This window comes from Corvus brachyrhynchos, unplaced genomic scaffold (assembly GCF_000691975.1).
Source record: "Corvus brachyrhynchos isolate BGI_N302 unplaced genomic scaffold, ASM69197v1 scaffold140, whole genome shotgun sequence".
NCBI lineage: Eukaryota > Metazoa > Chordata > Aves > Passeriformes > Corvidae > Corvus > Corvus brachyrhynchos.
Window position 1 is genome coordinate 1,142,328 of NW_008235809.1, and position 12,055 is coordinate 1,154,382.

At 54.3% G+C, this 12,055-nt stretch overlaps 1 protein-coding gene across 1 annotated transcript in view; it reads right to left on the reverse strand.

Moving 5' to 3' along the window:
* Positions 1 to 10,123, reverse strand: part of TLN1 (talin 1) — a 27,599-nt gene extending 17,476 nt beyond the window's left edge. Inside the window, 17 exon segments of the mRNA XM_017727571.1 lie at positions 1,403 to 1,531; positions 1,725 to 1,823; positions 1,942 to 2,150; positions 2,319 to 2,427; positions 2,737 to 2,850; positions 3,518 to 3,698; positions 3,859 to 3,935; positions 4,144 to 4,245; positions 4,485 to 4,640; positions 4,978 to 5,082; positions 5,349 to 5,409; positions 5,915 to 6,042; positions 6,419 to 6,561; positions 6,845 to 6,997; positions 7,221 to 7,350; positions 7,584 to 7,681; positions 9,929 to 10,123. Coding sequence (XP_017583060.1) covers positions 1,403 to 1,531; positions 1,725 to 1,823; positions 1,942 to 2,150; positions 2,319 to 2,427; positions 2,737 to 2,850; positions 3,518 to 3,698; positions 3,859 to 3,935; positions 4,144 to 4,245; positions 4,485 to 4,640; positions 4,978 to 5,082; positions 5,349 to 5,409; positions 5,915 to 6,042; positions 6,419 to 6,561; positions 6,845 to 6,997; positions 7,221 to 7,350; positions 7,584 to 7,681; positions 9,929 to 10,058 — 2,124 coding nt within the window. The 5' untranslated portion in view covers positions 10,059 to 10,123.
* Positions 10,124 to 12,055: the final 1,932 nt, after the last annotated feature.

A 12,055-nucleotide genomic window follows, 5' to 3' on the forward strand; every position in this document is an offset into this window, starting at 1 on the left:
AAACACCACCTGCAGCAGCTCAGCCAATGCTCAGCATCACCCCACTACCCCACTCCCCAGGCAACCACCCATCCCCAATTGCTCCACAGAGAGAACCTGCTGCAAGGCACTGCTGGTACTGCCTGGATTTGATCGGGTTTGCAAACATTTGAACAGAGAGAAAAAATGACAAACCCTTCCATCCAAACAGCAGGCACAAGCCAGCCATGGCACACCCACACCATGGGCAGCTGCCAGCAAGAGGCAAGTGGGAGATGCTCCCATGCTGGTCACCCGTACTGCAGACATGACAGCTATTTTTATTTTCAATTCTGACTTGTTGGTTGACAAGCTAGAATACATCTCCGCTGTTATTCCCGAGGCTAAAACACAGGTATGACAGGGCAACCAGCCTCGTCTCTCCTCAGTGGCAGGGGCACAACAGGCGCCAGCAGGCAAGAGGCAGGGACCAGCACATGGCAAACTGCTTTCCTGCAGGGCACCAGACATGACAGCATTCTGCAGCCTTCAGGATTAGCCCCCGTGGCACACTGCTGGTGCAAACTGGCAGCACCAGCACTGAACAGCAAAAACCCTGCAAGGCAGGGCAGGGCTCTCTGTCTGCTGCAGCTGCCAACCTCCTGCTGTGTGTGTGCTCACAGTGAGCAGCCCTCTGCACCCCAACAGGTAAGCCCCCAGCCACCAAACCAGAAGGTCACAGCATCCTCTCACCTCCTGCAAGCCAAGACTACTCCCACTGCAATCCACCACCTTTTGTGACAGGATGAAAGACCAGAGAGTGCATGCATCCAATTCCAGAGTCCCCATACCACGGCATCTGAGCCCATGGAAGGAAGTACATACACTCGGGTCTGACAGCTGTGAGGCAGAACATCCTGCTGCTCAACTGCAAATTGTCTTCCAGGTCCTAAATCTGACCTTTGGGGATATTCTGTCCTGGCACTGCTGCATGGCCCAATATGGCTTCCTGCCCTGGTCCTAGCTTTTCTATTCCCCTTGGATATCTGTCAAGGCCTCTCTACTCAGTTGAAGCTGTGTGGCTGCCATGAACAGAAACCCCTTCTTTCTGGAGTATTTTGGTCTATACTATATCTGGATTGTACTCCCCAGCACAGTGTGCTACCTCCTTTGTGCTGGAAGGAACAGTCATAGGAAAGCGAGCCAGTTGGCAGTTAGCTCATCTAAAAAAAAAATGCCACACAAGGGTCCACCCATACAGGGTCTCTAACGGGTACAGGCAGACAGCTCCCACAGGCAGGGAGCAGCAGGCAGGAGCTGAGGTGGCTGCAAGAGATGACCCCCAGAGCAGCACTTGCCCCAGCAGCAACCCGAGTGCATGGACTTCTGAGAGCCAACCACCAGAAAAGTAGAATTTTGCAAGAGCCCTTCTCCAAAGATTTCAGATGATAGTTCCCAGAGAAGCCCCCTTCACGCTGGAGACGGCAAGGACCAACAAGCCATGCCTACAGCCCTGTTTTACCGTCTTTGGTTCAGAGGCAGGCTGGATCCAAGGACACCGGTTTTCTGGGATCTACATGGAATCCACAAGATAAGAGGTGCTATATCACTCTAGAGACAAAGATGGGCAATGGCCTGTCTCCTCCCTCACAAAGTCACCACTGGGTAGTGGCCAATGCTCAGCCCAAAGCCCTCCTGTGAGGTCCTGTGCAAAGGCTGATGGTTTTAGGGAGTGGGTGTCCCTGGTTGCTGCTGGGTATGCTCACCTGGAACCGGGGGTCAGTGTCACTCTCCCCAATCTGCTGCAGCAGCTCCCCGCTGGTCTGCCCTACCAGGCCAGCAGCCTGAAGGAGATTCTGGCGAGGCTGCAAGGAACAAGGCAAAATCAACACCAGGCTCGTGAACAAGCCTTAAAACCTCACTCAGTGGCTCTCCTTTGGCTTCCCCATTCCTCTCAGTCCCCCAGCCACTCCAGCACCCCACCTCAGCGCTGGCAGGCTGTGCTGTCTTTAGCAGGTCTGAGACGGCGCTCGCCAGGTTCTTAGCTGCCTGTAGAAGCTGCCGCCCGTTCCCTCCCTCATCCTCCATCAGCGCAGCCAGCAGCTTCACACCCTTGGACATCTCCGTCAGGTTGGAAGAGATGGTGGTGACGGCACAGCCCACGGCGGTGTAGTCCGTGTCTGCTGGATCCCCTGCACAGGGAAGAGAGGAGTCAGCATGGGACGTGCTCCAAGAGCATCCCCACACCTGTCACTGATGTGGTTTTCCTTTCTGGGAGCAAAAGGAGTCTTTCAGCCAGAAAAGAGGGACCAAGCCTTCTCCTGAACTGGCCTTTCCCTCTACTCCAACCCTCCACATACCTGCAGTGAGGTTGACAACTGAGGCCGTGCCAGCAGTTATGGCATCCACTTGGGAGTGGATCTCATGCTTCGACTCATCCATCTTGTTTTTGCGCCAAGCTTTTGATGCCTGAATGGGAGAACAGGATCAGGAGATGGTGGTAGAGCACACATGCTCACACAGAGAAGTGCAAAGAAGAGGATATGTCGAAAACAGAAGGAAGACCTGCGACCACCCAAATTCTCTAGTCCACCCTGACCAAACAACATGATCAAGTGTCCCCTCCATGTCTGCCCACAGAGTGGGATACAACCCCATCTCTTTTCAGGAGATCCTCCCAGGAGCTGCTCACACTTCTCCTGGGAATGTGGCCAGCTTCACCCAGCCCAGCCTCCAGCAAGGTCCACCCCCAGCACCCCACCTTCACCCAGCACTCACAGCATCCTGCCCAAGAGGTGGCAAGGTCTCAAAGTCATCCAGCGTGGCCTGGGCTGCATGCACAGCCTGCATGCTGGAGTTGATAGTGCCAGTCAGGGCTTGCTGGGCTGAGGTCTGCAACACAGAGACAGACCGAGATAAGATGAAGGCTAGTAATGTAGGATTACAGATTTGGCTCAAATGCTTCCATGCAATGTGCTGTTGATGACACCACTCTAGGTAGGCCTCCACAAAGTGGGGTGCACTTAGCAAAAAGGGAGTCTCCCCTCTGCACCTCCCACTAGGAAATGCCTCATTCCACCATGGTTACAATCAAGTCTCACAGTTAACCAGCTCTCAGGGAGTGGGGAGCAGATGCTGTGGGATCCCACAAGGCTTTCACAGCAAGCTCCCACAGGAGGCTGCATAGGGTAAAAGAAAGCAGCCTCCTTGAGGCCTTTTCCAAGTGCTCCTCCAGCTGCACAGTAGATGGGGGCACCAAAACACAGCACTGGGTTCTGCTGCAAACCACAGTCCTAGTGGGGCTGTCCAGTCACAGCCTGAATGAGAGGCTGCGGTCACTAGCCAGGTGAAAACACTGGGGTGTAGCTCAAGTTTGCAGAGAGGGTGCAGGAGGACACTGGCTCAGCCAGACCAGCAAGCACATGAAGCCAGTGGCACAGAGCCCCTGCTCTTCACAGCAAGGCAATGCTTGGTCATAGACCCAAACAGATTGGTCTACACAAGCCTGACAGCCACCTCTCAGAGTTTGTGCCCTATGGTCAGCACAAGGAGAGCTTACCAGGGGAGGCATGTGCCCTCGGTGCATCTGGCCACTGGTGATTTGCAGCTGAGGCTGTGGCATCGTGCCCACTTGGAAGTTTTCTGGCCCTCCAGCCCCTGTCCGCATGATGGCTGGCAGGGCCACTGAGCCCAGCTCTGCCTTGCCTGCACGGTTGAACTGCTGCTGCAAGACTGTCGACCTGAAATGGAGAGAAATACCAGGTAAAGGGACGCCCACAGTGCTAGCACCAGGCTCTGTGGGAATGGCAGCTCTTCCTCCTTGCTGTGCTGCAAGCTTGGCTGGAGCACAGACTCCATTCAACTTCTCTTTGGCAGCTGCCTTGCTCCTGGAAAACTTACTTCTTTGGAGACACGGAGTCTTCCAGCATGGTGGACTCCTCATCCCCCTCCAGTCCGAAGTGGTCTTTGCTCTTTTTCTGCAAAGGGAAGGAGAAAATGGTACCACCAAGCCCTGCCCTCCTCCTGCAGCCCAGACACCATACCAGGGTCACAGGATCCCCCTGCCCTGTCTCCAGCTTTCCCAGCAGTACTGTGTGCCAATGGCTGTTTGGAGGCAGCTGGAAGGCACACCCTGTACCCCTCTCTGGAGAGGGGCTATCAGTGCCCTTCTCAGCACAGCCTCACCTTTTTGAGGATGATATCGATGTAGCCAGCAATGAGCTGGGCGATCTGTTCCCCCTCCGTCGTCTGCACTGAGTAGTAACCATCCTGGTAATCTCCAAAATCCTGCAACAGCAGGGCACAGGGTAGCACCGGAGCAGGGCACTGGCAGCCATCCTGAGCCCCTCTGGTATGTACTAAGCACCCAAGCGCCAGCCTTCAAAGCAAGCACTGGGAGATGCACCAGAGGAGGACAAGCCTGTGCTGCCATGGGGCAACAGCAGAGACAGGAACTGGAGTGAGAGCAGCCCCCCACAGTTGCACCAGAGCAGCTGGGGCATGGGAGACCAGTTCTGGTCCCTTACCAGGGTGAAGCTCTTGGGTGAGGCTGCCAAATGCTTGATGTTGGTCAGGCTCCACTCCTGAATCACTTCCTTGGTCTTCTCATCCACGCGCATCACGCACTCCTTGGTGATCCCCAGCAGACGTGGCACCAGCTTGTTCTTCCCCTTCATCTTCTCCTGTGGGCCACAACAGAAGGGCTGCGGGCTATCCCTGGATGGATCCACCGAGGCAGAGACATCTGAAGTCTGCCATAGCTACCAAACACCCACAAGGCCACACCTTCTAGTGGTGACAACTATCACATGCAGCTTAACAATGAGAAAAAGCATGAACCAAGGAGTAGGAAGGCAGTACACAGGGAAATGCAAGAAGGAGACGTGGACAGGGGAGATGCAGAGAAAACTGGAGCAACATAGGTTGAGGGGTAGCAGCTGGAGACATGACAGATGGAGGGATGCTGAAGAAGCAGGATTTTGGTCAGTTTGAAGTGGGACCGGGGGGCTGCTGCTCTACCTTGACCAAGAAGAAGGAGACCCCATAGGTCTTGAGGGAACGGGCAAGCTTCACGTAGCGAACTTTGGCTTCGATCTCACTCATGTTCCCGCAGTTCTTGTGGGCCTGCAACAGCAAAGACAGAACATTGCACCAGCTCCACAGTCCTGCCTCAACACCATTGCACAGCCTTTCCGGGCTCTCCCCACCCCACCAGCATTCCCTGCCCCAGCTCTGATCTCTGGGACCTCAGGAGCTGCCTTGTCTGCCCAGCTCCTGCTCCTGTTTCTCACCCACCAGACTGCTGTGTGCTGCCTCCTCAGACAGGAGTGCCTCAACCTTTAGTGAGGAGGAACAAGAAGCCCAGATCTCAACCTCCCCACTGCACATACCATGAAGATCTTGCGTTCTCCTTTCTGCTTGATGTACTCCTTGGGCAGGAAATCCTTGAGCCTGCCAAGAGACAGCCAAGTGAGTTGTTAGCAGCAGAGTGCAAAGCCAGTGTCTGTCCTTGACTATGAACAGGCCCAACCCAAAGCCTCAGACAAACCCCTGCCAGGGCACAAACTGGGAGTTTTTGGAAGCAGAAAGAATGTGGGAGAGATTGCCGCAGCTATGAAAGCTGTCCTTGGGAGTTGCCCTAGCTGAATGTGGGGTAAAGGTGCTGAGAATGCAGCCCTTTGTGCGGCATCGAGGCAGGCCAGAGGGTGGGCTGGGGCCACCCCCACAGCAGCTGACTGCATGTCCCTACAGGGCTGTCAGAAGGAGCAGGATGGAGGGCTGGCACCCCTCACAGCTGGTGTGGATCCCCATACTTGGGCACTGTGCTGTAGGGAGGACAGGGGTTGCACCAGAGGCACCGAAATCCCCGGAGCCCCATAAGGCAGTGTGGTGCTGGGTGCTGCCAAGCTGCTCCAGCCACCTCGAGACAAGCCCAGGGGCTTCTCAGGACACTCACTCCAGAAAGCCCGGCTTGTGCTTCTGCTCGTTGTGTGGCCCAAACTGGATCTGGCACTGGTGGCCAGCAAACTCACAGGCTTTGTCAAAGGAGACAGGGTGGGAACCGTTCAGGATGTCGTCACGAGCCTACGTGGGAACAGAAGACACTGCAGTGGGCTGGGCAGCCACGCGGCCCTGCCACTGCTCTCCTCCACATCAAGCACAACATGTTTAACAGACTTAAAAGAAGTGGCCCTGAAAAACAGGAGTATGTAGGACCAGGCTGTCCCCTACAGGCAGCAAGCCTGGGAGAGGAACCACAGCAGCATTTCAGGATGGTTCCTACCAGACAGAGTTGGCACAGGATTCCCACGGAGGATAGGGCTGGAATTGCCAGTCTTGGCTCTTACCCAGGACATAACCGAGTACCCCCCTGTCATGGCTCCTGACAAAACCTTCAGCTATCAGCCTTGTCAGCGGCTGGCAGGAGGCAGTGGAGCCAGGTGGCTCTGGGAAGCTGTACCTGCACGTAGAGCAGGTTGAGCTGCACAGGATCTCTCGAGTCCACGTTCTGGTCAGAGTAGAAGAACTTGCGCCGCAGCAGCAGCGTTTCATTGTCATCGATGCCTTGCTCACGCAGGGTCCGGCCATGGTCCAGCCAGTTCACTGCAGACAATGCCAGGGTGTGAACAGGAACAGGCACCGAGGCACAACTGACCCTCGCCCTGGGGCTGCTCATGTCAAGTGAGAAAGATATGCCCACCTGGCGCATCCCAGCTATCACCCATCTGTCCTGGGCCCCCAGGCAGCAGACATTCCAGGGAGTGTGGGCACATGTTCCCTCATCACAGTCCTCTCCATGCCCTCTTCCCCTCACAGGGGTCCTTGCTCCCCTCCCCAAGGCCCTCACAACAGGCTGACCCCATTCCCAGCACATTCAGGCACTTACACTCATCATCTGTGTGCAACTTCTGCTTGAGCTTCTCCATTTTCTTCTCATCTCGCAGCAAGGTCTTGTCCTTCTTGAGGGTGCCAGTAACTTCTTCCTTTTTCTCTTCCATGATCTCCCGTACAAGTGAGTACTCATCATAGTTGGTGATGCCTGCAGGAGAGCAGAGAACCAAACTCAGCAGCACTGTTCTGCCAAACAAAGAGCATGGAGCAACGCAGGGGTGCAGAGCAGCGTCCCCTCCCCTCACACACCCCTCAGACACCCGTGCTGCCAGGCCATCTGCCACAGAGCTGCTGCTGCTCCCCCAGAAGCCTGTCAGATTCTGCCATTCTCTCCCCACCACCCTTCTCCCCTGTTGCTGTCCTCTCCTCACCAATCCGGGCACATATTGTCATGAGCATGTCCGTGACAGTTTTGGAGTCATCCACCATCACCGTTTTCACTGTCCCATCCAGCATGCGGATCTTCAGGGGCCGCTGCTTCTTCTTGTACTCCATGGTATCCTGTGGGCACAGTGGAGCACAGCTCCCAGCAGTGGCACCAGTGCAGGGTGCAGCCACATCCCACCGCCAGTCCAACAGCTCCCCCTTGCCCAGTGCAATTGTGGGGGTGACAGGACGTGCTGCAGGACACAATGCAAGGCAGCAGGGCAGGCACCCACACCACCTCCATGCTGCAAACACATCCAACCACAGAGCAAAGGATGCAGCTGGAAAGATGTGGGATGGACACTTACCCCATTGCGAAGCATGTAGTAGTCCAGAGCCTTCCCAGCCTCCAGCCAGATCCCTTTCTTTGGGTCTTCATCCGAGAGGAAGAGCCCAAAATCATTGGCTGAAAAACATGTAAAGTCTCTGCCAGGGTAGTCCTGGTAGAGCAGCACAGGGCCACCAAGGTGCTGCTCTGTGCCCAGGGATATGCACCGGGTGCAGCCCAGTGCATGAAGCACAGCAGCCCTGCAAACACTGGAGCCTAAACCTAATGAGTGGGCAACAAAGCTGGCACGCAAGCTCTGAGGTTTTACCACAGTTATCTACAGAAAAAATCATCTGCAGCATCCCTACGCAACATTGAACTTGGAACTGACAGACACAACAGAAGGAAGAGCTTGCAGTTGTGGCTGACAGCTCTCTGAAATCTTCAGTGCAATGCGTAGTAATAGTGAAAATAAGGTAATAAAATGGTGGGGATCACCATGAAGGGTGCTGGGAACTGGCCTATAAAATCTAGGCATTCCACTTTTTGAGTATTCTCTGGTGGTAGGGTGTCTGCATCTCCCCAGGACACAGTACAGTTTGAAAAAATACAGAGAGGCAGCTTAAATGATGGAACCTTGGTGTGAGGGACTAGAGGGCCTGGGACTCCTCTTTTCGCAGAATGAGAGGCTGAAGGAGGATGGGCTCAAGGCTTACAAGGTCTCAGAGGTGGTGAGTAAATATTGCTCACCAAATCCTGCTCCCTCAGGGTGGGGTATCTGGTGAAAAGGCTGCTGCTGGAGCCTGGGCAGTGGCTCCTCAGCTGGGACCCACAGGGATAGGCCCATTTTCATGTAGAAAGAGGCAAGGACCACACCTGGCTTTGCCCTGCAAAGGTCCTTCTCCACCTCTGTAACAATCCTGCGCCGCAGGCTGTCTTGGTTGGCTATGTTTATAACTCGTCATCTTGTTGGCAGCTCTCTTTGGGGAGGGACAAATTCCTGAGCCGCCCTGCGCCTGCCTGGCTAACACTGCCGTTAGGATCCTACTAAACAGGGAGCAGAAAAATCATGAAAGCTTGCCATTTTATTTTTGAAGTTAAAAAAAAAAAAAACCAACAAAAAACCAAACTGTTTTCAGAGCAAATTCCAAGAGGATAAATCCACAGCACTGAAAACTGAGTAGCTTGCCCCAGATCCACGGGTTGGGTGGGGATAGGCACTTCCTGAGACAGAGCAAGAGCAGAGCTGGAAACTTACACTGAAGCTCCCCCAGCCCAAAGGTGACAAAAACACAGGGCAGCTCAAAAAAGGAGCCCGAGTGCCCGTGTGTAAGGACAGCAAAGAAAAGAAAAAGCTGCAAGGAACACATAGGAAAAGAAAAGCTGTGAGCAACTGAAAAGGAACGCAGGAATAAGAAGTTCCCTTTAAGGCCTTCCCCTTGCTGCTTTTTTTATAAACAGGCTGGCTCACACCCAGGAGCAGGAAATGCAATGCTCCATCCAACACCACTATAGCCCTGCATATCCAAAGACATCCAGTCCCTCGCTGAAGCTGAAAGCCATGGTCTGCTGGACTGCTGACCAGCCGGGCACGGCGCGAGAAGGCATTTCCTTTCAACCTTAAGGAATGTGCTGCTCCCAGATGTTGCTGCACTCCCCCTCCTCTTCCCACGACTCTTGACCTCCGCTTTGCTGTCTCTCCTCTGTGGCACAGCCGCTTTTGGGGGTTGCAGGGACTCAGGAGAGCCCCTGAGACAGCGTCCCAGAGCTCCAACCCCCCATCCATGATGGGGACAGGCCACATCCGCGTGGGCGTGAGTCACATCATGAGCTCATGAGCCATAGGATAAATTGTGAGCCCAGCAGCAGCAAGAAAATACTGGAGCTAAGGCAGCCTAGAAAGGTAATGGAGCACCAGCATGGGGCAGGCAGAGAGCTGCCAGTGAGGACAGACCCAGTGGAGATTATATATATCCCAAGAAAGCAAAAATTAACTCAAATGGTTTACTAATGTTTACTACGACCCCTGCAACTGTTTAAACTCACATAGACCTGGCTAGTGGTGATGAATGCAAGTAGGACAGAGGAGCAGAAACAGAAAGGGCAGTGGACTCAAATTGCTTAATGAGTATTTCACTTCCAAATGTGGTTTCCTAACTTCCAAACCCCCAAACATTCTTCTGGGGTGATGAGGAGGGAGTCTGAGAAGCTCAGACCCTCACCTCAACTGGACAAGAGGACTCGGACCTTGGTCCCCCCACCCCACCACTTTCTCTGGGAAAGTGCCAGAGAGACACAGACAGAAAAGAAAAGGGAGACCAGTGAAATACCAGGAGCTAAGCCAAGGCAGCCCTGGCACAGCAGCCAGTCCCACCATGGACTTACACTGTCCTATCTGTGCCTCTGGCACCCGCTCACGGATCATCCGGCAGGCGTCATACACCATGGTGGAGGGCTCAAACTGCATCGTCTTCACCACATTGCCGATGCTGATCTTCAGCGAGAGGGCAACCATGGTGGCGGCTGGGCTGTCCCCACTCCTGCGTCACCTGCTAGAGGAGACAGATGAGTGAGCTCTTTCTTCTGACCCCACCGGTGCGCACGGTCCTCCTTCCTCCTCCAGCAGCACCTGAAAGCTGGGACTCAGCTTCCAATGGCAAGCAAGGGCTGCATTCTGTGCTGGTGAGCCTGTGAGAGGTCCTGGGACCTCAGAGCAGCACCGGGACCCTTACCTCCTTGTCCTAAGGCCCCAAAGACAATTTTACTTGCCTGTGCGAGTGACAGCAGCTGGTACCCAACAGAGATACTGCAGAGAGGAAATGAGCATGAGGGAGCACACTAGATAAGCTGTGAGAGCATGATGGAAGAGGTTATAATTAAACCCGTCATGACACAGAAGCCACAAGAGGAAAACCAAGCTTTGACCCAGAGCTGGCACGGCCCTGCCCCAGCTATCAGGACCCCTCATGTCACCAGCAGACGGTGCTGAGCTGGCAGCCTGAGCACAGAGGGACGGAAAAGCCTGAAGCTGCACAGGGAGGCAAGATAAGGGCACCAGGCATTGAATTCACACGTTAAATACAATTACTTGGGGAAAGCACCACTCACACCCAAGGAGTGCTCATGAGATATGGGTCTATGGCAGCAGATACTGCACCAACCCAGGGCACAGGATGATGCACAGGAGGGCAAGGGACCACCTGTGGCAGGTCTCACTGCATGGACATACAAGGGCCACACCATGCCATCTGAAAAAGGACTCAAGCTGGGTCCAGTTTGAAGGATCAGCATCGCAGAATAGAATCACAGAATCATCAGGGTTGGAAGATCACCCAGTCTGACCACCCACGTAGCACTACCACAGTAACCCCTAAATCACTAGATCGTATCGCCCAGCAGCAGATCAAGATGCCTCTTAAACACCTCCAGGTATGGTGACTCCTCCACCTCCCTGGGCAATCTATGCCAACGCCTGATCACCTTAACAGGGAAAAATTTTTTTCTAATACCTAACCTGAACCTCCCCTGTCTCAATTTAAGGCCATTTCCTCTTGTCCTCTCATGGTAGGCATGGCATCACGGTAGGCCCCCATCTCACTACAACCTCCTTTCAGGTAGTTGCAGAGTTCAGGCTTAAAGGATTGCATAGAGCACCTTCAGAGCAAGTGCCCCTCAACAGGGCTCCAAAACACCAACTTTAATAACACCTAATCAGAACTGCAACGTTTGTATTGCAGAATAAAAGCTGAAAGAAGTAACAAAAGTAAAAAGAGGTTGTACATAAGTGCCCCGCTTGCCTGATGCAGCTTGTAAGAGTCCTTCCTTTTGGGTAAACCCAAACAAAGCAACAGCTTTGTGCAACAGCTTTCAGTGTTTTCCCAGGTTGCCAAACGCCTCAGGGTCCCTACACCGAGTCCTTTGCTCCTGCCCCACTGCTCCATGCCCTTCTCAGCATTCCCTATCGCTGCCTGGCCCCAACCCAATGCTCTCCAGCAGTGACATGCCTTTTCCTCTCCCTGAGAGCCTGCTCATGTGAAGGGAGTTCCCTGTTCTGCTGACCCAGGCTGCCTTGTCCTTAAACTCCAGTGATGGGAGGATACAAGAGCACTGGTGGGATGCACATGTGCTTATTCTCTTCTAGACTGACTTGCTCCTACCAGGCTTCCTATTATGGCTGCCAGGGAAAGCTGATCTTGCATCCTCAGCCTGACCTGAGAAGGTTCTTGGTTAAAATGTGCTGGCAGCCTTCCTCGCACTGCAGCAGCACATGGTGAGTCTGTGCATCCCTGCCTGGCGCGGCCAGCTCTGGTCCCCCTGGGAGGGGGTACACCAGTGCAGGCTGTTCCCAAACACAGACCTGAGCAGCCTAGGGGCAGGATCTGGGTCAGTTTTGTCCAGGAGCAAGTCAGAGGGCAGGGGCCCTGCTTCTGCAGAGCCAGAAAGCCATGCTGGTGGTGCAGGGTGGGAGGCAGGGACCAAGGAGCGTGCCGCCTCCGCCAGCACATGGAGCGG